Below are 26,500 nucleotides of genomic sequence, written 5' to 3'. Positions count from 1 at the left end.
CACAAGTCTTTGCTTTTTTCTGTTTCTGTTCAGTGTCATCATTATCGTTTGATATCTGTCCATCTCTTCTTCTTTTTTCTCCTTCTTTGCTCTTTCTGAACTGAGTGATTCTCACATTCTTAAAGCTAGGATGTGTTGCCTTTTGTAAAGTTTACCTTGAGAATCTTCTACTCATAATTACTGTTTTTCCTGGCATTTGTCAGATTTAACAGACTTCTGTTTTCCAGATTCATATAATTTCCCACACACACACACATATACATACATATATATATATATATATATATATATATATATATATATATATATATATATATATATATATATATATATATATATATATATATATAATATATATATATAAATACAGTATATATATGTGTGTATGTATATATATATATATATATATATATATATATATATATATATATATATATATATATATATATATATATACTGTATATGTATATTTATATAAAACTCATATATAAGGGCCCCTTTAAGCTCATTCCCTTTTCGCAGCGTCTCATTTTGCCATTAAAATGCTCTTTATTTCTTCATCACAGCATTTATAATTTTTCCCCCAGTCGCCCCAGGGAGCCTTCTTCCCCTACATGGCATTTCACGTCATGTAACAAAGTTTTGTCCCCACGAAATATAATAGTTCCGAAATAGTTATACGCGAATTTTTATTACCCTTCCCTCTTTAGCCCTCCATTCGTATAATATCATCTTCTTTATTCATCTTTCATTCAAATACATGGCATTATACCTAACGCGGGTCGTCCACACTCGGGCCGACTCTCTCTCTCTCTCTCTCTCTCTCTCTCTCTCTCTCTCTCTCTCTCTCTCTCTTAACATATTCATGACAACAGAAATGGAATTTCGTCTTAATCTCCGGGATTTGGGAGTCGTCGTATTTATTTCAGTGTTGTGAATTAGGAATAGAAAAGCTTTACTTCGGAATTGAAGCGACAAGATTCAAATATTTTTTGTTTGTTCCTTTTCTGTCTCGTTATTTGCGCTCATATTCAGGATGTAGGAGATGCAATATAGATATATATATATATATATATATATATATATATATATATATATATATATATATATATATATAATATATATATACAGTATATATATAAAATGAAGACAGGAACAGACACTCAAACAACAGACAAATTGGAGTAACAGAAAGAACGCCTTCTCTTACTCCAATTTGTCTATATATATATATATATATATATATATATATATATATATATATATATATATATATATATGTATATATATATATATATATATATATATATATATATATATATATATATTGTGTGTTTGTGTGTAGGCATGTATATATATGTGTATGCATGTATATGTATGTGTGCGTGTGAAGTTTCGAAGTAAGAGTAACCGGTGAGTTTTTTCTCTTCTGTCACGCCGTGCCTTTCGTTGGGGAAACGGCTAAACGATGAAACAAATGTATGTATGTGTGGATGCACTGAGAAAAAATTGAATATTCCCGCATCATTAGTATATAACTAACTTTTCAATAATGATCTTCATTTGAAATTTTTGTATAAATTTTGTGTAGTTATAATATCTACACTGTTCTCTCTCGCAATGAAGGTAGAAAGAGCGTCCTCTTTATCGTCATATGCTGTAACAGAAGGGATCCTCTGTGGGTTGGAGGTGGTAGATGTTGTGGGGGGGGTGGTTAGGGAGGGGGTGTGGGACATGGCGGGAGAGGTGTCCAGAATGTCCCGTAAGGGACGAAGGTTTCCTCTAAGCGTCTCATATTGACAGCAAATCCCGTCATCTGGGGACACTGGGTCGTGAGCTCCAGAGAACCGAGATATTTTTCTCTGTTCACCATCTGTTGACGAAAGAGGAAGAGGGAGAGCCTTCTCTGCTTTCCTCTGGTCGACAGCGGTGGAAGAGAAGAGAAGAGCAGAGAAGAGATAACTGCTGTGTTTCCTCTGATCACCATTATTCGTTGAAGAGGAGATGCAAGGAGAAAGGACAGAGCCTCCATAGTCTCATTTGTTAAAGAGGAAAGAGACTTATATCTTTTTTCAGTGTTTACCATTCGTTGAGGGGAAGTGGAAAGAGGACTACTGTGATTCCCTCTTTTCACCACCTGCTCATGGAAAGAAGAAAAGGAATACTGTGATTTCTCTCTTTCAAATTCGGTACACTTCTCTTAAATCTACCGAATGGAAGAAGAAAGGAACTTCCATATGTTTCTGTTTGATCAACAGTTGAAGAACAGGAAAGGGACTTCTGTGTGTTTTTATGGGTCAACGCCTAGTTAAGAGACAGAGGACCGCAAGTACTGGACTTGCAGTTTCTCTGACAGTCTGTTGAATGGAAGAGGAATGAGTCTGAAGGAAAGTGGAAAGTGAAAAGGGGAAAAGAGCTTGCCTCCTTTCTTCATTTTCTCCTCATTTCTTTTATTGGAACTTCAGGCATTGAAGGTTTACGTCAATGTTGTAACACTATCATCTTCAGTCTATCACTGTGTTATGAATTTTTGTTATATGATTTTTGGTTACGTCAGGTTTTCTCAGCGTGAGAGTTAACTTGATAGTACATTGTGTTAATGACAAAAGCTACATTTATATACGTATATATATATATATATATATATATATATATATATATATATATATATATATTGTATATTATGTATGTATGTATATGTATATATATATATATATATATATATATATATATATATATATATATATATATATGTATGTATATATGTATATATATCTCAAACACCACTGAGGAAGATCAACTTTTTCGAAACACGGTTGTAAATCTTGACTGGTGTCGGCTTTAATGCTAAGCCATCTTCAGAGGACTGGTATGAATTGATAGAAGTTCAACATACATATGTTAGCAAGATACATACTAACGTACAGACGGTTGGAAACCAAGCAATTGCATTTGACAGGTGTTTTGTAGGCAGAGTCCTGCCCTAGTTAGTGACAGGTCAACTTTTTACCAATCTGATTGTTTAGCGGGAGCTCGCTTCCATTTTTCCCATCTCTAAACTGCCTTTCTTAAAATTTAAACTTCTAGCATATTTCTTTTGAAGAATAACGGATAAAGTTTTTACTTGCTTTGACTGATGTTCTCTTTTCCAGTGTTTTGCCAATATAAAAAGTTATCACAAGACTGTAGTATGGTCTGGCGAGTTCTTTATAAATATTTGTTTCATTGTTTTATTGTTCTCATGCATATATATGTGTGTGAGGGGCGGGGGGTTGACCAAATTATTTGTTAGTACAGGGTAGATGGAAGAAGGATTTGTTGCAGCGAACGTTAAGGTAGATGTAAATTTATGTTGGAGAGGAATGGGTGGAAATGTGAGTTTGATAAGACTGACGGTAGAAGAGCAGTTAAAAAGAAAATGAATGACTTGTTGGCTAGGACTGAACACATGGAGGTAGAACAGTATATGAGGATTATGTAAAATCCCATGAAGGGGTCACGGGGACAGCATGGAGTGTTGGAAGAGGAAATAAAATGGAAAGTGAGGTTCCGCTTGTTGATAGAAGAGATCATGCGCAGTGCAGGCATACAGCAGGGTGGATAGGGTAGTCAAGTGGAAAGTTAGATGGAGGAAAAAAGACAGTGAATAGTAAAGTTGGGGCGATATCACGTGCAAGAAATTTAGGGAGATTAAGGAATGTTCTACAGTGAGGTAAAAACCAAAGGAAAAGGTTATAAACAAATGGATATAATAAAAAATATGCAAGCGGAGGAGTGTGTGATGCAAGAAAGGAAAATGTAAGGTGCGAGTTTGAGAATGTAGATGTTGTTGCTGTGGACTTGAAGACAGCAGTTAAGAGAATGATGAATGGAAAACTACTGGGGGTTGAGCTTACAAGTGAGATGTTTGATAATGTGGTGATAACGAGGTTGAGTGGCTGACCATGCATTTTAAGTTATGCTTGGATTTCGTAAAGATTCCAAAGGAATGGGTGATAGAGTAATTATTCCAGTGCTAAAAATTGAAGGTGACTGAGGCTACTGAGAGAATGATAGAGGCATAATATTATTTAGTATGACAGGGAAGTTGTAGGGTAGCGTTTTGATTGGGAAAGTAAGACAGTCGACGGAAGGATTGATAGGAAACCAAGTATGGAGTCTTTGGATCAACTTTGTTGTGAAACATGTGTGTGATGAATTTGAAATTAAAGGGAAAATGCTGAATGTAGCTTACATTAACCTAGAAGAGTTCATGACAGAATTGATAGAGGGGCATTGTGGGGACGCTGAGAATGTGATGGTATGGAAAATAAGTTGTTTAGAGGATTTCAAAGTTTCCATGATGGATGCGACGTATCAGTTAGAGTATATAGATGGAAGTGTGATTGGGGTGTTGTGAAAGGGGGTCTTTGTCTCTGTGGCTATATGTGGATGGAGTGATGCATGGATTCAGAGAAAGAACAGCAAAAGTAGGTACAAAGGTGTGAGATAAGAAATTGAGTATAGAATGGTTAATGTTTGCAGATGATGCAGTAATGATTTGGAATAATGGAAAGAGGCTGAAGAGACTGGTAAGAGTGTGATAGTGCTTACAAGAGGAGAGACTCGAGAGGAAATCTGAAGGTAAATGGAAACCAAGAAGGCAGAGCAGTGATTATCAGTATGGATGAGAGAAGACTTGAAATGACTGACTTATAAGTGTTTGGAATTAGATATGATGGATGATGGTAAGACGAGAGAAGAGACAAGTCACAGAATAGCTGAGGTAAGGCAGGTAGCCGAATTGTCTCTGGGGGCAAAAGTTGGAATGTATGGTTGGATTGTTGAGCCAATGCCCCTTTATGGCAGTGAAGTATTGATGCTGAAAGTAAGTGAAAGAAAAAAGATTGAAGTTGCTGAGGTGAACTGTTTGCTTAGTGTATGCGGCACAGGAAGAAACGTGGAGATGGAGATAAAAGAACATTCAGGAATAAGTTGGTCAATAGTGTTCACTTTAGGAGTGTTGAGAGGAAGGACAGAAAGGGTCCGACAGATGGTATTAAAGGGTTGTTGGAAAGTTAGAAAGCCCTTGCAAGATAAAGGTGCACCGGCTTCGTGTGTAATGAGGTTTTATCCGCTGTCCATGTAGGGATATGAAACGGCTAATGTTATGGAAGTTTTGTGCACCCAAGTACTTCATCCGCGATTTAATCAGCAGAATTACATATATGTGTGTGTGTGCATGTATATATGTATATATATATATATATATATATATATATATATATATATATATATATATATATATATATATATATATATATATATATATATACGCACTTTAATTCTCTTATCCATACCATTGAAATTATAATCATCAAATGTGTTGCTAAGTCCTGCTCATTCTTCATCCAAAAGAGAGAGAGAGAGAGAGAGAGAGAGAGAGAGAGAGAGAGAGAGAGAGAGAGAGAGAGAGACGTCACTTTTCCAAGGGGAATCGGCTTCTTTGGTCAGAAAGGATGAGATTACAGAGTCTTGGAGGTTAGTTGTGATTTCCCTGGGAAATTAGTCATTTTGTCTCTCATTCATTTTGTCAGTCGCTTCTGCGTGACTCAGTCAAGCAAAATCGTCACAGACCCCATTCGATGGCAGCTGTGACTAAATCATCAACTGACAATAACATTAATTTTCAACATAGGTACAAAACCGCATGACATTCCGTGGCAATGCTGCAGTTTGCAGTTTCTTCCATTGCATTTCTCTCTTTCTGTCTCTCTCTCTCTCGCTCTCTCTTTCTGTCTCTCTCTCTTGATACAATATATTACGTTGCCACTTAGTGCGTTTCCTGTTTCAAGCAATATAAAGAGAGATTTATTGTATGACTGTTTTCCTTTTCGGCTCTCCTTGCCAACCGTAGTGGATGATAGAAACCCAGATGACTTCCGACTTCGTTCGGAGTAACCCTCTCCTTTCCACATCCCTCTCCCCCTCCCCCCCTTCCCCTCTCCACACCTTTTCCTTTTTAAAGAAAGGTTTTGAGGCTGGGAAGGGATCGATATAGTTGTGTTAAGGGTCAATGCACTTCGCTCCTAATTCCCTGCTTCAGTAGATAGTTCTCTTATGACGTCACATGGCTGGAGTTAATGTGTTTAGGTGTTGACGTTTCAGTTACAAGAATCATAATTAGAATAGTGGTTATAATAATGAGAATAAAGGTTACAAAATCGCAAACATGGAAAATAGAGATATTTAAAGACAGACAAGTTTTTTTATGTTTCTTTTCGTGCTCTAAAACTTTTAGACATGAAAAAGCGAGTGCGCGCACACACACGGAATTCCACCACTCGAGTTTTTCTGTGCTTTATCCCCCACAATTCTCCACTCACCTCCAGTCTCCTCCTTCCTCATAGTTCCAGGGCTTGTGTTCGGGACACGTCCAAGCCATCTGCATCTCCCCTCATCAGTATGTCATTGACTTATTATGGGAGGTCCGTCATTTCCCCTGTGTTATGATTTCTTTTAGATTTATACAGTTTCAGCGTCATCCATGATTCATGGCCGTATAGCAGTACGGACTGTACTGGACTTAATATAATCTTACCTTTTATGGAATTTCGTTCTGTTACTTTCCGAATCCTGCTCAACCTGCCATTACTTGATTTACCTTTCATTTGTTCCTTCACTAAATCCGAACTAACTCAAAGGAAAGTGTACTGGATACCATTGCTTACAAATATTTGAAAGATTCAAACTCATTCATCCTTATTCCATTTCATGTTATTTCGTCCCTTTGTGCATCCTCTGTCTCATTACGTCTGATTTTCTTTTTTTTTTTTTTTTTTTTGAGCCCCACCTCTCTAGATAAATGATGCTTTCTATTAAGCAAACTTTGTGAATCGTGTGGTGCTTTGCAGATTAAAACAACATCATTTGCATATTCTAAGTCTGTCAATTTTCTACCGTCACCCCAATCCAAACCTTTATATACAAACATACATACAGATATACTGTACATGTACATGTATGTATATATATATATATATATATATATATATATATATATATATATATATATATATATATATATATAAAATTCCTCTTAATATAGTGACACGGCTAAGCTCTTTGCCCACACAAACTCATTCGTAGATAATCATGAGTAGATTGGTAAGTATGAAAACATTATCTACTTTTGTACAGATAACTATAGACAAGTAGAATTTCTGCCGGATGAATATTTTCCATTTGATTACACACACACACACATATATATATAGTATATTTGATTATACACAAATATGTATATGTATATATATATACATATATATATTTATTTGTGTGTGTAATCAAATGGAAAATATTCATCCGGCAGAAAATTCTCCTTCTGTTTGTAGATAATGTTTTCATACTTACCAATCTACTCATGATTATCTACGCAAGAGTTTGTGTGGGCAAAGATATTAGCCGTGTCACTATACTATGAAGAAAATAGTGTAGATATGCAGCACACAGTTGCGCAGATTAACCCCTTTTTTCAACCGACAAGTGCAGTGCAATACTTTGCTTATGAACCTCATTTTTTCCTGATCTGTATCACTAACATCGCAATCTAGTAATCCATTATAATACTGCTTGCTTTAAAGCACTTTTTAATTTGCTATGCATACATCAGTCATTGTTATACTTGTAATGTTTAGGTGAACAGTTACTCTTGAAAGTAGGGTGTGTGTTGTTTGCCAAACTTATGGTCTGGTTTTTGTATACTACTAAAAATATATATAAAAGTGATAGTACGACATCGCTTTCAGTTTTTATAAACTGAACGAAACACATAAGATGGGAATGCATGCATTGAAATATATACCTCTTTTGGCAAATCCATGTATTCATATCTGTGACGTTTGAAAGTTTGGATGAGGATAATATCACTCACAGGTGCAAAGTTCTATGTGCATTGCATGAGACACGCATGACACATGGAAAGAATACTGTGGTCAGACTATCTATCATATGGAAGCTATCTTTGAGCTGATTAGGTGACATTTACAGTACAGTGGCTTCCTTTGGCTCTTCAGGCCATGATTTGTCACTTATTCAGTAGCCAGATTACTTATCGCTTATATACATTACATGTTATGCATCTTAAATTTCCACCTTATATTCATCATTCTAACTCAGGGTATACGCATCACTCAGACGGTCAGTCCCATTCACTGTCCTTTTGCCTGGCTTCATTCGTTTGCTTTTTAGGCTATGCATCAGCACTTTTCCATTTTGAATTGTAAGTGCCTTGCAGAAATGTATTATTCAGTTCATATTTATCCATAGGTTATTCTCATGGTCTTCTATATCAAAATTTTACTCACTTGGGTTATGTAGCATAACAGGTCCTTAGCTATTGTATTATTTAGTTGGTTCAGTACATTTTACATGTATAAACTCAGAAGACAGGTTATATGTGACTTACGTGGTCGCCAAGGCCATCTCACGTGCTTCCCTTCCCTCAACGACACAGTGCGCAATTCACATGATTTTGAAGTCATTTACAAATTGAGTTGACGAGTCTCATTCACCTGGTCATCATCAAGACAGGTTGAGTCATGCATTGGGCAGTTTACGTAGCATTCAGGACATACAGCATAAAATTAATGTCAATTACGTATCATTTACTTTGCACTGCAAGTCATGTATTATGATCCCCTTTGTGATCAGGCCATGTCTGATTCATGTCTTGAGTCATTCCCTTGGTATTTTAGGCCTGCATTATAATATTAAGTGTTGATTGATGGATTGAGAATGAATGTTTACAGAATGAGCATAGGTTGTGTATCGTTCACTTGGTCTTCAGGTCATGTATCATGTGCTCCCCTTCCTTCAGGTAGTTAGCGCCTCAGGACAGGTATTAGCGGGAGAGCACCACCCTTCCGGGCAGCAGCAGCAAGCAAGCGCCTTGTGTCTCCAGGTTTCTCAGCAGCAGCAGCAGGTGCAGCAGCAGCAGCAGCAACAGCAGCAGCAGCAGCAGCAACAGCAGGCAGACTACCACCATCACCATCACCTCCGCCACCACCACCACCACCACCACCAACACCACCACCACCACGTTCAAGCCCCCCACCACCACCACCACAACCACCACCACCATGAAGAAGAGAGATCGACGACAGCAGCAGCAGCAGCAGCAGCAGCATTACCGAGCAGAAGTCCTCCTGGTTTGGTCCCAACCACGAAGCCCTCTGCCCCGACGCCACCCACAGCCACCGCCATCTCCACCAACGCCCACGGCCCCCGCGTCTCACCCACCACGCCGCCCACACGGTCCCTTCCCACGCCCTCGTCTCCACCCCTCATCCAGGGCAGCACTCCACTCTCCCAAATCGGTGCCCACCCATGCCCTCCCCCACCGGAGACCAGCATCGTCAATTTGCTGGGTAAGTAAGACTGATTAACTGTAAGTTGTCTGGCGTTACAAAATACCAGGGTCAGGGACACCGATGGGTATTCCAACTGGGCACCTACTTTACCCTTTAGAAGCGATGGTGCCAGAAGGGTAGAGCCTTCTGGTTCTTAGCACACACAATAAATGCTGAGAACCGGAAGGCTAACACTGGCTGGAGCCACCCCAGACCACGAAAAGGTGCGTGATATGATACTTTAGTAATATACTGTATATATATATATATATATATATATATATATATATATATATATATATATATATATATATATATATGTATATACATATATATATATATATACACATATATATATATATATATATATAATATATATATATATATATATATATATATATATATATAAACAGTATATATACATGTGTGTGTACGTATATACATATACATACATGTATATATGTATAATATATATATATATATATATATATATGGGTGTGTGTGTGTTGTGTGCGTGCGTGTGCATGCGGATATGTTTTCCATATGTATGCATAATTGATAATGTATAATTCTGAAATTCTTCCGCTGTATTTCTTAATTTGGTTCTTATGTCTGAGTAACACTTACCTCATCAGAAATATATTTCCCATGGTTAGCATAACTTCATTACACGTTTGAATCATTGGAAGGATCGGAATGCAACTGGAACACTTTTTTTTTTTCTTTTGTAAGGGCACATAAGCTTAAGCTGTTAGATGACAACGGTTATATTCTGAACTCATTCACAGAAGGTGTTCTTTGATTTCCTATGATTTTTCTTATTGTTTGTTGTTTAGAGATGTAGGACTTCTTTCACATCATTATAGGTAGAGGCGGCAAGTCCCTACCTTAGTGACGTTACGTACTGTCCATGAGAGACTGCGTTCGTAATGAGTAATTAATTATTACTTTTGCAGCTCCCTTGACTCCGCCATCTTGCGAGGAGGAAGAGGATGGAGGAATGCGACGGCAGAAGCGAGGAGTTCTTCCTAAACACGCTACCGCCATTATGAAAGCCTGGCTCTTCCAACACATCGTCGTAAGAGTTCTCATCCTTGTTATTTCGTTGCATTCTCAGAGTCGATGTTTGCATGAAGACTCGAAGGGTTGCTGGGGGGATGCGTCCGTCTTTTCTTCTTGTGGGGGGGAAGGGGCGCCTCTGGATTAACTGGAGGTGTTTCTGGAAGGTGTGTGGAAACCTGGTGTTTCTGTGTACTTCATGCGAGATTAGAGAAGTTTCCAGAAGGTGAAAAGAAATGATAATTCTGTTGAAGGCTAAAAAGCTTGCGAGATGTGGATTACAGTTCTCAAGAGATGTTTGTAGGCAAGACCACTGTAGGTAGGTGATGTTTCCAGGCTTGTTGTAAGGAAAGTTTATTAAGGTTTTTTAGATTTCTGAAGAAAGGTTTAGTGCAGAGATTGCAGATCTCAAGAAAGGTTTAGTTCAGATATTATACAAGCCTTCTTGGTTAGTTTGCTGAACGACGGGAGGTTAGAAGGTAAGGTTTGGTTAGGTCAGGACCTGGCGTTATAGGAAAGGTTGGGGTTGTTTACGTCTGCGGAACCTGTACTGTCGTTCTGCACTCATGTATATATATATATATATATATATATATATATATATATATATATATATATATATATATATATATATATATATATATATGTATGTATGTATGTATATATATTATATACATATGTATATATATAATATATACCATACATACTTACACACAAACAGTTCGCGCCATGGATAAAAATACAAAGACTCCAGAAAACATGAATTTTATTTCTGTAGTGTCTGGTATCTTCTTGTCAGTTTCTATGAAGACGGACGTAGAAAATGGGATTCACGTAAACTTAAATATTTATATTCTTAAGAGGGCCAGAAAATATGAATGCGGATAAGACGTTAAATGGTATGATAGCATTAGAAGAACATTTCCTGTCATCACTCAGTCTAAAACGTGAAGAGCCTATTCAAGTGAAAGTTTTTTTAATGTTTAGCCAAGATTTTAAAACAGACATTGAAAATACTTTTGACGTTAGATATTATCGCTGTCAACTTAATTTTGTCATAAAAACAGAGATATGGCATAATTTTTCACCCACGCTGCTAAATCTCAGTCTCCGGACACATGGTCGGCATATAATAGGGCCTGCAGAATGTCAGCGGTCACTTCGATGGAACCAGCCAGCTACTAAAAGAACTGTTGCGAGCAAGCTGCCATATTGACAGGACAGTATGGAAAGCCCAAGCGGAAACTATAGCCAGAGACAGGCCGCAGGCAAAACTATAAACAGGCGGGAACGATTTAAATGGCTAAATGTATGTGGCTGATCTGCTTTTTCTACCTGGCCAAACCCTAGACTTTTTTTCCATAAACACTGATATTGTGACTATCTTCAACCAAGGGGAACTGTTCGTGTAATGTTTCTTTAGTGAAAAGATGTTTATAAGAAAAACATTCAAATTACATGGGAGATAAGCGACTCATCTCAGTTGGTTGGGATGAGTTCAGAGATCCACAGTGGGCCTCTGTTCCTTTCACACCGCACCACACTAACAGGCCTCCTTGAGGTTGGGGCTGTAATAGCATAAGGCTGGCTTAATCTGTTTGAACCATAGAAAAAAGGTGTTGCAACTAATGTATAAAGCTAATGGTTTCAAAAAAGCGTATGGTGAAGAACTAGATCACTGCAGGGGAAATTGTATGTTGGAGAAAATCTCATTCCAAAGATAACGTGGTCCAGTGGTTATCAACTTCTGGTCACAAGGGATCGATTCCAGCGAGGATGGGGAGGGTGCGGAAATGATTTAGGGCCGTTTTCAGAAAAATTACTCTGCCTCTTTTGACCCCAACCACGAATTAGATACCAGGAATTTTGGCGACTAATTTGGGTCACTGCTGGGGATGAGAAAGACTTGCTGAGAACCAGATGATCACGATGAGTTGGTTTAAGATGGCCATTGCTAGCACGGGCTCTTGCACACATGGGCAACCCGTATGAGAACCAGAAGGCCATCCCGTAAGGGTGAAAGTTATATAGTTTGAAAAACGAATGTTCTTTACTTGGCATAGAAGTGGAAATGGTGATCTTTCAGTTAATTTTGAGAAGACGCTGTTGTTTCCTCAGACTTCGACTTAACAATTTTCTTTTGAAAGCTGCCTTCATTTTAGTTGATATCTTCAGGAAGTCTTTTGCTGTTTGTGAGGAATCCTTAACGATTCGTGGAAGTTGAATGTGCTGACGGACTATGTGACATTACTGTAGATGTTGATCAATATATTTTTTTGTATATTTTGTTAGATAAATCGTATTAGGATGTATATAATAAAATGAAAAATGGGACTGACACTGTTTGTCATCTGTGAAGAAGTTATGGAGAAATGTGGTGTCTAGAGCCTTGAAAAGAGACTGAGATTTTCAAGATTGATTGAAAAGGTTTAAAGCTGTGGTGACAATGGATGGGGAACAACTAGTTGGAACAGTAGAAGATCTGGAAGCAGCTGGGGGAAGACCTGTATGAATCCCGAGTGAATCATGGAAAAGACCGTAGATAAGACCTAGGCAAGATTTGCAGTTAGGTGGAAAGTGTACAAGGTAGAGGAGAGTGGAGAGGACTCACTTGATTTCTAATCCCATGAAGAGAAAAGCTAACGTAAATACATTCATTATTATTATTATAATGATTATTATTACGAGCCAAGGTGCAATTAGTTGGAGAAGCAGAATGCTGCTACGAGCCCAAAGGTTCCAATTGGAAAAGCAGTTTTGTACAGAAAAAGGATATTAAAAGCGAAGAGTAAAATTTTAGAAAAACTAAAAGAAACAAATTAAATGATTATGAAATAATATTCACGTGAGCTTGTTTATTACTTCATTGTTTCCAAATTCTGGTAAAATTTTTCATGAGCTCAAGCACTTTCAATGGCCCTCGGTAGAATAAAGCAGCATCATAACTGAAAAGAAAATCTTGACAATGAACCAGTAAAAGAGAACTTCACAATTTTCTATTAACAGTGAATTTGGCGAAAATTCAAAAATATTTTCAAGGTAAATGATCTCTTTAAAACGAAACCTATTACTTTTACTATTTTTCAACGTTTTAGATGTTATACAAGACACCCAAGTATTAAGAGATGGTCGCATCACATTATTTCGTGATGTTTCATGATTGTTGAGGTCTCGTTTTAACATGATAATTTCCAAAATTTATGCAGCCACTTGGTCGTTATTGCTATAATTTTTTTTTTTTTTTAGGTACAATAGATATTGCTAAATTTCTCAAGTAACTGATGTCATTCAGGATGTTCATACACTCCCAGTTATAGATAGATGCATGTCCGCATATTTGTGTACAACCAGTCGTGAAGTGTACGTAGATAATGATTCACAGTCATGAATATACATATACTGTATTTGTATTGTCATTTCTTCATACAGCCCATCACTTTGGTACACAAGTACAGTATAGTCTGTAGGAAGTCATTTATATTTTAGATTCCATGTAATTTTTTTTACTGTTTCATCCTGATTGCACTGTGGGGGGTTACAAATTAGTATTGGGGTCGGAGGTGTTGCAAACGGCTAAAGAAGAATGTTTATGTTAGGTTAGCTCAGGTTGGGTTTAGAAAGGTTCTGAGGGACTATGAGGTAGTTGCAACACTTGCTACAGTACTACAGAGTGCAGTTACTCAACCATTTTCTTTTGAATCATGTACAAAACTTAAGCTGAAGGTTCCACAAGAGGCCCACATTCTCATCCCCTCTCTTGTATTTGCAGCATCCATATCCTAGTGAAGATGAGAAGAGGCACATCGCAGCGCAGACGAACTTGACGCTTCTGCAAGTCAACAATTGGTTCATCAATGCTCGACGGCGCATCCTCCAGCCAATGATTGATGCTTCCACTCCTCCTGACCAGAAGACCAAGAAATCGAAGGCCTACAATCCGAAGGCCTCTGCCACAAGGTTCTGGCCAGATAGTCTAATAAGTCTGCATGGTAAAACTCAGAATAACATCAGTACAGCTTCACCACTCGCTCGCAAGACTAATACCTTGTCTAACACGGGTACGTTGCATGGCTTTGGGGTTGTGGGCTTCCTTTACTTAGTAGTAGACCGAAGAGTGGATTGCAGTGCTTGAGGTTAGAAGAGTTTATGGTCTAGTTTGTTTATATAGAAGGGTTTATGGTCTAGTCTGTGTATGTGTAAAGTTGGTCGGTGGCTGTCTTGTCCTCTGTGAATGTAGAAATTGACATCTTGGGTAATGACACACAACTTGTTTTCATTTCTGGGTTTAATTTTCTACCCAGCTGTATGTTCACATATTTTTATAGGTGCACACATCCATCAAAAGCAATTGGCAACCTTATAGTTTTGCACTGCTCTGCTGAGAAAGTAATTGCAACAAATAGTCAGTTTTCAGCTTTACTCTGCCACTGCAGTTATATAAACCATTCATCCACTTTTAGTTTGGCTAGTGTTCAACTTTTCTATCGGAGGATCCAAATGACTTACAAAATTGAATGATATATATTATTATAGGTTCAAGTTTCTTACATTTCTGTTGCAGCCGAGTGGAAATTTGAAACCAGCCATTTAATGCCGTCTCTTTCCTGGCCTTGATGGATAAATACTCAGAATGTCAGATATTTTATCAATGGTAACTTTGGTTTCCTTTTTTTACCATAGCCGGGAAAAAAATAATAACTCCATTTTCACAATGCTTCATGACGGGTTTCATGGTACCAATGAAGGTGTCTTATCAAGGAGGAAAGTTTATGGAGCTTCTGGTATGTCAAGTGTTGCCATTTTAATGCAGTAACCATAACATTTAATAAATGACTTAAGTAGTTGCGGCATTGTTTGCGACGACAAGTTTCATGTTAGTAACATCTTTGGCAACCTACATCCTCAAAAGTTCTTTGCAGATAGAAAATTCAAAACTTGCAGCGACCACAAAACTGGCTTATCTGCAGGGCTTTAAACACACTTGCACCCGGACAGCAACGAAACTTAGTCTGGATACAGGATAAAATTATCTGTATGTTATCTAGTCATGATAGTATATATTCTTCCAGATTCTTTGAAGCTGCATTGACCATAGAAATGAGGAATCTGTTGCAAATTTTAATATCATAAACCCACTAATCCACACATAAAGGAACTTGGCATAAAAGTATATTAGTCTTGTGGTTTCAGTTACATTTGTAGGAACTAGGACGTCAACAAATAAGATTGTGCAATTCCTGTATTATAACGAGCGCTGTTGGGAGTACTTTATTGATAATCCGTCGCAAAAACACACAATACTGTAGAAAAAAATCATGAAAAGTACCATATGATTGTTTTTGCAATAGCTCAAAGAATGGGAGTCATTGTTTAGTGTGTGTGTGTGTGTGTGTGTTTTTTCATATGCATGAGGGTGCTGGTGCTTTCTAAACTCTAACATACTTTTCTCAGTGCTTCCTAAATCTCCTTCTGGACACTAAATTGTGTCGCATTTCATCTAAGTCTGGACGACTTCACTCGTTCACTCAGGGCACAGACTCTCAGATTGTATCACCTTTCATCTAAACCTCAGCAACTTCACTCAGTTAACCAAGGCACAGATTCCACATTTCGTGTGTTGCGTTCACCTTTCGCTCATGTTTCAACTCACACTTGCAAACTAATGTACTGATGTATTCACTGTAACTCCTGCACTGCTTTAAAATCGGTTAGGCTATCCATTAGATAGCCAATGCACAGCGCTTACTAAACTTTACACTTCAGCTATAATATGCACTGAGGTTTGACTTACTAACACAGATTCTGATGATTACTGATATCCAGTTGTGGGCATTTATTCTATATATTTTATATCACTACAAAAGCAGTGTCTTACGACTTTTAACGATATTAAACATTAGGCATATAACGTAATAAGTCTGCTCTTTGACTGCTTGAACATATTTTCATGTACACTCATTATACAGTATAAGTATTGTATCGCTTTTAATAGATTTTCATAAGAATTCTAGGAGACTAGAAAATGAGGCTTACCTGTCAGTGAGTCCTTGAATTTCTTATTAACATTATTCTGTCAGCTTTGTTATATGACTTAGATATCCTGCCCTGTCGTCAGTGCCTTGTTGGTATCACAAGAAACTGTCTGCACTCTTAAGCTTTTTGGGCTTATAGGAAAAGACAGCTGATAGTGGTTGTTTTAGGAAAAGACAGCTGATAGTGGTTGTTTTGAGGTTTTCTTAGGGAAGAAAAACCAACATGAGAAATGTATAAATCGGGGAATCAGTGGTTAGATCATTCAGCATTTGCACCTAGTCATGATTATCATAACCGAGTTCCTGATAAGACACAAGTTTTTCTCTTTGATGCATTTAAGTAGTTGACTTAATTTCCGTGTAACAAGCAGCAGTCTGTTTGCAGTTAACTGAGAAGAATATCAGCTTCATAAACTTTTGACAGTCATGTCGTTTCATTAAAGAGCTATCAACTTCATTTTATTGACGTCTATTGTTTAAATAAATATCTCAGACCAGATTCTCAAATTACTTTCGTTTAACAGCAAAATGACATGGGGAAGTAATAGTAGAAGAATTGTCCTCTTACCACTAGCAGAGAATGGAAATGCACAGATGGTCCATTTGAATATTTAAATGATCCACCGTGCCTTACCGTACATGAGTATTGAATGTTGACACTGTAATATATGGATGATCCCATAATCCCTCGCAATATTCATGTATTAGTTATGTTCTTGTCATGGAATGACTGTTGTTGTCATAATTCAGCAATTTTTTTCTATTTTCAAGATATGGATGCAGAAGTTATATTTATGCTCACAGTTGTTTCAGTCCTAATACTCCTGAACTGAGGTCAAAAGACGTTGCCTAATTCTCAGCAAAGCTACCTGAATAAGAGATTTAGGGATCTTCTTCAGTTATAATCAGAAAACCAAAGATGGTCAGGAACTAAATGCATGAAACGGTGCAAACGTGTCAGTACCCAACACAGTATATTTGTTTGGACTTACACGAAAAGATAAGGTATGACTTAATGTTTATCTTTGATATTAGAAAATGAATTTTATTGAACCTAAAATTTAGGGATAGTTTCGGTTAACTGTTGACTGAGACCTGGTTTCAGGCTCTTAATTGCGTCAGTTATTCCAGAAAGCTGCTACTTGCACAGATGCATCCTGTCATTACACTGAAGGTAAACTTGCACTTAAAATCACTGTTTTCAACAGAAGCTGATTAAAACAAAATAACTTTGAAAAGTAACGAAGTTGTTTCGAAAAAATACCAACTTGAGAAACTTTAGTATAACGCTCAGTATGGACACCTTAGTTACATAATTGGGCCATTAGTACTGTTAATATTTTTTAATATAGAATGTTTCTATAATCTTGTATACCTGCAACTCTTAAGGTACAGGTATTACTTGAGAAAGCAGCGTATCAAAGTAGTTATTTCGCTTTAGTTTTATCAGTTGCATTAACTGACTTTGATCATGTTTTAATGCTCTTGTTCATGATATCTAGGGTGGTCCTAGATGATCAACTCTTTCGATGCAGTAGTTTGTGCGTCATTAATATTTTTGCATCAGTGTTGTGCAGAAAGATTCCAACATGCTGCACCATAGGCGGACACATTTTTGGCACAGTGGTGAGAACTGCGCAGAAATGTGGTTTAGATTAGTTTCTTGGTCCTTGCCAATTATATCCTGGAAGTAATATTAGCTGTCTTTTAATTATAATGTATAGTGTTTAGTGTGTTCCTTGAATTGGTAGGATGCAGCAGATATTTTACTTAATTCTGTGTATAATATTAATGGGGAGAATAGTTAACCCTTGGATTGTCGTATTATAAATCTTTAATACTCTTATAAAAACAAATAAATGAGTAAATAAAAGCAAAGTTGGATAGAATGCATACAGGTGCACAATTTTTAACAGTTATTGCTTTGGAAATAAAAATGATTTTACGCTCTATAATTTCCATGGACTATTTTAAATTGTGTTGAGGAAAATTTTACGCTTGAGAACAGTAAATACTGTCATCAGCGGAAAAAAATCTGAGCCATAAACATTTGGACAGAGTGTTTTACAATCATTACGAGCCGAGCTGCACCCCTACTTGGAAAATAAGTGTTCTACAATCCCAGGAAAAAGAAATACAAAAGTGAATAAGAACTAATATAAGAGAAATAACAAGAAAAAAGCTGGATAAGACAAAACGATAAACTATAAAGAGACTTATTTGAGCATGCTTAGTGAAACAAGCATTGCACCTAGTTTGGACTAATGAAATTTGAACGATTGATTTGTATGACTAGGAAGACGTTTTCATAGCTTGGTTACAGCTGGAAACTGAGGTACTGAACCTCGAGGAAGAAGAGGCAAGACTGCAAGAATTTACTGCAATGAGTGATTATCAGTTTATTACACTGTCATTAAGTTCAACACATTTTCTGTATCCCTTGTATCTTATTTAGTATTATTATGAAATTTAACCAGCTCTCTGAGGCACATATGGACGAAGTCATTGATCATTTTTTCTGTCCTGAAAGTGTGAGAGGTGAGAGCTAACGATCAATTAAAAGCTGTAAACATTCGGTTTATGGCACCATGCCATCGTATCGTCACAAGGGATTGAATGAAGGAGTAAATTCCAACGCTATTTCTGTCTTGGTTGGTTGGTCCAAGTCCTCAGGTCCATATTCAGTTTTATTCCATGTACACATTTCAAGGTTTACATGTCATATCTGGACAAAGGCGTATGCTGGAATATGACCTGCTTAACCAACCAACCACCTGTATAAATTACAGTATTCTTATGTGGTTAAAAATAAGGATGGCTGCTAGTTGTAGTTGACAAAAATATGTTGTGCATTAGTGGGCTATGCCTGAATCAGTTATTTTACTGTGCAATCAGTAACTACAGTAGTACTAGTACACCTGTCAGCCAACAGATATGCCAGCAGACTACTTATAGAATATGCTTTATGTTTAAGCCTTTATAGCACAAACATTATTTTTGTGCCCCTACATATGCCACAAATTTCCAATAAATTGTTACTGGCTCTTTGCAGTCGTGTGCATTTTTGCCACACAAGCCACATTAGAAAAATTTAACAGAAAATATGCGCCATTAAAGTAATGTGAGTACAAAGTTTATTGGATATTTAGTTGGAGTAAACGCCAGTGTAGCAAAAGGGATTGCAGATAGTCAGCAGTCGTTGCCACTAGGTTGCCTTTGTATCCGTGTTGTTTTGATGAAGAGAATAATGACATTCTAAAAGGAAACGACTTTTCTGAACTTGTGAAAACTTGAGACCTGCAGGGAAAATCTGCAGAAATTACATTACAGTTTTCATCTCATGGAAGTGGCAGTGGTCATTGTTTGGCACCCAGTGATGCAAGAGGTCCAGACCGAGTTAAGAAAAAAGTACATCATCATGATACTACCTCGTAGTGATTTCAGTAATAGCTTTTTGTATTTTCAACTTAAACCATAGGAGGAGTTCAATAAACGTACAGACAAACAGATGTTATCTTTGTATATAGCATAGGTATATATACTGTATATCACTATTGTAATCAAAGGAGTGGGATTTATTTTGCCATGGAACTAACTGTTAACGTGACCTTAGAACAAGATCCTTATTATATCAGTGAGAACTTGAGGCTCAGATAGATTGTGTATGTGAAAGTTTGTAGACATTTCAAGACCAGCTTTACAAAATTGAATTACTCAAAAGTGCTGAGAAATTAAGTATCATATATACAACATTTTGTCATGTATTATTATTATATTATTATTATTATTATTATTATTATTATTATTATTATTATTATTATTATTATTATTATTATGCAAGAGAGGAACCGTATTCGTAAGGAACAAGCCCACAGGCGCCATTGAGTTGAAATTCAAGCTTCCAAAGAATATGGTTTTCATTCGAAAGAATTAAGAGAAGGTAATGGGAAATAAACATAGAAGAGATCAGGTATCAGAAAAGAAAAAATATAAATTAACGAATTTCATGAATAAATGAATATAAATAAATTTTTAAAAAACACAAGGTGAAATGCTCTATGGTAGTAGCGCATTACATCTTCGCTTGAACTTTTGAGGTTCCAGTTGCACAACATCCTGGGGGAGGCTGTTCCACAGTCCATTGGTGTGAGGAATAAAGGACCTCTGGAACTGAGAAGTTCGACGTAGAGGCATATTTACAGCATATTGCTGTTGCTGCATGGATGGACCAAAATTTGTAGGGAAAATCGTGGTATATAAAATATTGCAATAGGTGGAGAACATTCCCGGATAATTGTTTGAAAATCTAAACCCATCTTCCTATATACCATCTCTAGTTTTGTTCAGAAATTGGTAAATGTGTTTTATGACTAATTCCCAGTAGGTTGGATATCATCTGATGTGATCCATATAAAAAAATTTTGGTTACAGAAACAGATCCTGGAAGGAAGAGCTCTTCAAGGACCCACGGCTGTTCACGAGTATCTCATAATGATCTCATAATTACGCCATTATAAGGTAGCTGCACAAAACCAGTGAATCACATTCGAGTATTTTGTTCAAAAATGAGAGCTAAGTCCAGAGAAAAGCAAAAGGCAGAAAGAAGTGTCACTGGAAGCCAAGGAAACACTACCATACGTCTAATGTCTTCTACAGGGGCCGCAGAGGCATGTTGTGAGTGATAATGCATTATAGACACAAAAAGTCTCCCCTTCCCCATGTTAATCTATTCGTGGATCTTGCTTTGTATTATTATTATTATTATTATTATTATTATTATTATTATTATTATTATTATTATTATTATTATTATTATTATTATTATTATTATTATTTGCCTACGTTTTTGTAGAATATTACAAAAGCGCCATAATTTCTGCCAAGTGGACTTCCTTAGAATAGGTAACCATATGTGAAAAAATATAAAAATTATGCAGCGAGCTTAGAAACCATTTTGGGCAGTAGGTCACTTTGTATTGACCTTTTAAAAGTGCCTTGGTGCTGTTGAGACGTAAATATAACTTCTATCTGTGTTCTATGTTACATTACTGTTTGTTACCTTTAAACATAAATGTCCGTCCATCTGAAGTTGGGGATCACGTGGGATCTCCAGTGTCAAGGGACTCAGGGTCTGCAATTGTTGTGTCATTTGGCTAACATTGCGGAGTATATTTACTTGACATATTTCCTTTGCCGTTAGGTCACTTCATTATTTTTTTTTCGGGGCAAGGGAACTTAAAGTTAAAACGACATGTTTTGATAATATGGATGAAATGTGAACTGGAGAATCATAGTCTGTTGTAAGTGTGATCGATTGTTACATACAGTTGAAGTTTTTCAGCCATGATAAATGCATATGTAAAGTTTGCAGCAACTTTAAAAACCCTCTGAAATCCATCCATTACATCAAAAGAAGTTGATTTTGTTATCAGTATATAAAGGAGATTGCGTAGGCTTAATTTTTAAAATTCATTAGTTTTTGCAACTTACGGTGACAATATTGGCTTCTGCCTCTGATTTATGTCTTGATCTTGCTTTTAGACCATTAATGTTACATGGTTTAGATGAAACAAAATTACATGCAGTATTCCGCTACTATTTCATTTTTGTCCAACTAAGATAAGTTAACCAAACATTTGGTTACCATTTTAACCTATGGCTAATGAAGCAATATACTCTAGATTTATGACGTAGTACCCTTTTTTTGGAGTCCCAATACATCATTCTTTTCACTGAGAATTTTCATCATGAAATTTAAATAGATCATTAGTAATCATTTTGAGCTTTAAAAGAATGAGGATTATTATTATTATTATTATTATTATTATTGAAAATGTGTGCGCATAAGAAAATATTCATATTGAACAAGCCTTAAAGGTCAAAACTGGCTGCGGAAGTTCCCTTGCCCTAGTTGAGGAAGCTTCTTCAAACTGGCTGAAAACTTAATAAAACTGCCTGGAAGCTCCCTAAAACTGGCCGAGGAAGTTCCCTAAATCTGGCTTAGGAAGCATCCTCAAACTGGCCGAGGAAACGCCCTAAAAATGGCCAAGGAAGTTCCCTACAACTTCCTCAGGAGTGCCTTTAAATAAGTTTTCTGGAGTTCATCTTACAGTGTGGATTTGGGAGACATCAGGTTGGCCAACTTTAGTAACTCTTATGAATTATTGATTTGTATTATCATGGGGTTGCTTTTCTAGATTTATAGATGATGCTTTTTAAAACTGGCAGAAAGCTTCCTACAACTGGCCGGAAACTCCCTAAAACTGGTGGAAGAAGTTCCTTACAACTGGCCATTGACGTTTCCTAAAACCGTTTGAGGAAGTTTGCTAGATTTGGCTGAGGAAACTTCCTAAAACTGGGTGAGGAAGTTTGCCAGAAGTGGCTGTGGAAACTTTCTCAGAATATAAAGCACAAATGTGAGGGAAATGAAAAATTGCAAGCAGAGAAGAGAGGTTGAATACTGCGTAAGAAACAGCGAAGATAATTGTAAGAGAGTGCCTTGAGATTTGTACATGGTTATAAGTGGAGTCTAGTGTCACGATTTCTTTTTTCCTTCTCAGAGGTGACGGCGAGCCCAGCTTCTACTATGGACGAAGAGGAGGTAGAAGAGATCGAGGATGAAGATGAGGAGGAGAGAAGAGGAAAAAAGGTCAAAGAGGAAGAGGGGGAATATGAGGAGGACAACGATAGTTTGCAACGACGTGAGAGCCCTTTTGACAATGACATCGACATTGGCTCTTTGTAGTCCAGGTTTTCTCTTAAGATGTTGAAATGATTTTAAATTTCATTTTCCCACCTTTGGGATGCATTTACGGCTTTCATTTTCATGATAGTGAATCATGTAGGAATTTTGTTTTCAAAGAGGAAGTATAAATATGTCGAGGATACAGCTGTGCCACAAACAACGAAGTACTGTTTGTTGATCTATGTTCAGTATCTGAGGCTGCTCACACACACAGGAAACAGTTTAGAAATTGTACACAGTTGCTATCAGGAGACGTATAGAAAGGCATATACATAAACGTTTGAGCTTAGTTTGAAGGATTTTCACATTACCGCAGAAGAAATAAATATACTATTGAATAACGATATCCCCATCAGTATTGATTGCTTCCAGCCAGGTTGTTTACACTGCTAAATTTACAATTACTAGACTGATTTATGTGTGAATGGAGTTTAAAGCTAAGATAAATAGATTGTTGGTATTATTATGACTACCCATATGTTATCGTTCATCAGTGTCCTGTAAGTACACCTTACATAAACTAACTTGGTAAAGTGGATTACTTAAATGAAAAGACAAATCCACCAGTCCCTGAAATTCCTGTTTTTCAAGTGGTTGCATGAGCCACATTTTAATTTCTGTAGCTGTACAGAGGAAGGAGAACCCATGGATTGCTGGATTTGTCACATTGATTGAGAACGAATGTATATGCAAATGGTATAGGTTAATTATCAAAACACCTATCTGATGTACACACATTATTTTGCCTAAATGTATCTCAAGAGAACGTGTCACACATTTTACTGAAGGCAAAAACTTATTGGTAAAACTGAATGTGTTTATTTGTTATGGAAGTGTTAAAGCAAAGACTCCGGTGATAGTAAGGTGTTACAAAGTAGAACAACTATTTCAAAATATAAGAATCAGCTGTCATACAACTTTTTATCTTGTATTGAGTATCATATTGAAAACACTGCTTTTAGGAAGGGAAGACCCTCTGCCTGCTCTACACAACGAATCAGCTTGATGTTTCTGTTCCTCATTCCTTGGAAGATATTGCCAATGTGAGAATAAAGGCAAATTGTTGCAGTAGCCAAGTCATAGACATGAGTAGACACATTTTGGGGCCAAAGTGAGGTATACTATTACTAGGTCGTAAGTGTGAGAATGTTAATCGCATAATTGTAAGTGTAATTCATGGGTAATGAGGTGGCAAGTATCTTTGTAAACGATGGTAGAGAAATAGAATGTAGTATCTCACTCAAAAGACAAAGATTTCTCATGCACAGGAACCTAGAAGACCCTTGACAGAGTGCACCAATTTCACAAATGCTGATTGCAAGTCTTACTAGACCAGTTCTTTTGATGTTCACTCTTATTTCGAAGCTGTTAATTAAGACCAAAGTGTATGGAGATGTTTCTTCCGTCACTCACACTACAGGGAATGCTGATATGGATGCTTGGAGGTAATAATGTAACAGTCATTTACCTTATGTGAACTTTAACTTATTGGTGCCAGCAGTAGCTTGATTTAGAACATTCATTTCTTGTAAAACTTGTCTCCTAAGAAATTTTAATCATCAGGAATGACACAGACAAGCAGATATAAATCCTATTTGTGAGTATACCCATAAATCCTAAAGTCAAGAATACAGTTCATATCAAGGCTTTTCAGAGTAACTTTCTGTTAACAAACACGAAATCAAACCTCATTATTCTGTAATGACTTATTCCAATGAAAGTAACTGTTGCCTTCAAGGTGTTACATGGAACTCAGATTATTTATTGTTTATTTAGTGCTGATAGGGCCATCAGTTGGAGACATTGTAATCATTCGTCATGTATCCATGGAAGCAAAGGCTATTAGTAGTGAAACACTAGTAAGAAATTAACTTTTTCCCTTTTGAAGGGTAGATTTGCATGTAGGTCTCATGTACGGAAGAGTTTGAAATTCTAATGTATGAATAAGTAGTGTACTTCAATGTGGATCAAATAGGATGAGAAGGTCACACGAGATGCTTTGTAGAAATAGAATGAGGTCATCAAAAGGACTGAGTACATGTAGTGAAATACAATGAGTGATTTCAGTAAACTCAATCATACTTGCTAATTAACAGAACTGTGTCCAGACATTAGATAATAACTAATCTTCAGAAGAAAACTATACAGTATATAAAGTGGTTGTGTTAGGAGAGAAATCCTCATTTTTAGTAGATGTTATAGTAAGCATTTAATTTTTCGTTGAATGGTTGTAATACCAAGTGCCATTTATTTTTTATTTTGATAATGTAACCATGTAAGAATGAATTGAACAGTCCAAGAAGAAGAATGAGACAAAGCTAACTCATTCTTATAGGAATATGCAGGTGGGCTGATTGAATGTCAAGTTGAGCAACCAAACTACTAACTTCACTCTCTGCTGGGTGACACTGCCTCTTTCTACTCATTACTGTCCAGATGGAAGCCCTAAGAAGAAGAAGAAGAAGAACGAAGCAGAGTCAACCCAGTGCAGCTGTATCACCAAGTAACTTGATCGCTGTATTGCTTCACTTTACATTCAAGAATCTCCCCGTGCTTTGTCATCGTCATTTGTACCTACATTTCATGTCTGTGCATCACAAGAGATATCTTTCTTTGTGAAGTGTATCCAGATCTATGTATCCCTCCTCCTCCTCCACCTCCTCCTCTTCCTCCTGTGATCTCGAGAGTGCCAATGTACTTTTCATGACCACCCAGTAAACAACAACAACAACAGATCACTCAGAAGTTGGCTGCATAACTTGTCATGGATGGGTTTCATGCACCGAGTGGCCGTATCACATTACAGAGTGTGTTATCCTCAACGCATTTCAGCAGGATGCAGGAAACAAAAACGAAATATAAATCTGAAAATGTCGGTGTACCGTAATGCAGTTCAGTGGTTCTGTGAATTCTCGTGTGGAAATATAAAGATGACTGTGATGCTCTTTGTGCGCTTTTGAGGGGTGAAGTGAACGTTGTGAGAGCAACACTCGTTTGTTGAGAGTGTTGGGGAAAACATATATTCACTTATAGCGTTGGTGACACTAGGGAACCAAAGAATCCTCATTCATCTCACGAGAATCTGATTCTTTGTCTTAAGATGTGTAAAGAGAATCTTGTATAAAGCAAGAGAATTTATTTTCTGAAATCATCACTATTCATTTCCTCAATTCAGGTATCTGTAACGAAGTATACGATGCTGTGCAACTAATATATTAGGTATACGAGTACACACTTTAAGTAGGTTATACGTAAGGTTAGCGGGTAGTGTGTAA

The 26,500-nt window shown here is 36.9% G+C and overlaps 1 protein-coding gene across 3 annotated transcripts in view; it reads left to right on the top strand.

Annotated features, from left to right (window-relative positions):
• Positions 1-26,500, top strand: part of LOC136853115 (homeobox protein PKNOX2-like) — a 638,842-nt gene that overhangs the window by 608,986 nt on the left and 3,356 nt on the right. The window contains exons 5-8 of one of the 3 annotated variants that reach the window (XM_067128415.1): positions 8,858-9,407; positions 10,346-10,467; positions 14,218-14,437; positions 23,041-26,500. The exon at positions 23,041-26,500 is cut by the window's right edge and continues 3,356 nt beyond it. In XM_067128415.1, the coding sequence (XP_066984516.1) occupies positions 8,858-9,407; positions 10,346-10,467; positions 14,218-14,437; positions 23,041-23,225 (1,077 nt within the window). In that variant the 3' untranslated portion in view covers positions 23,226-26,500. Of the gene's footprint in view, positions 1-8,857; positions 9,408-10,345; positions 10,468-14,217; positions 14,507-23,040 lie in introns of all 3 variants that reach the window. The other 2 variants (XM_067128414.1, XM_067128416.1) reach the window with 2 other exon arrangements.

Source organism: Macrobrachium rosenbergii, chromosome 26 (genome assembly GCF_040412425.1).
Source record: "Macrobrachium rosenbergii isolate ZJJX-2024 chromosome 26, ASM4041242v1, whole genome shotgun sequence".
NCBI lineage: Eukaryota > Metazoa > Arthropoda > Malacostraca > Decapoda > Palaemonidae > Macrobrachium > Macrobrachium rosenbergii.
The sequence above is the reverse complement of the archived record's forward strand: the minus strand, read 5'-3'. Positions and strand labels throughout refer to the sequence as shown.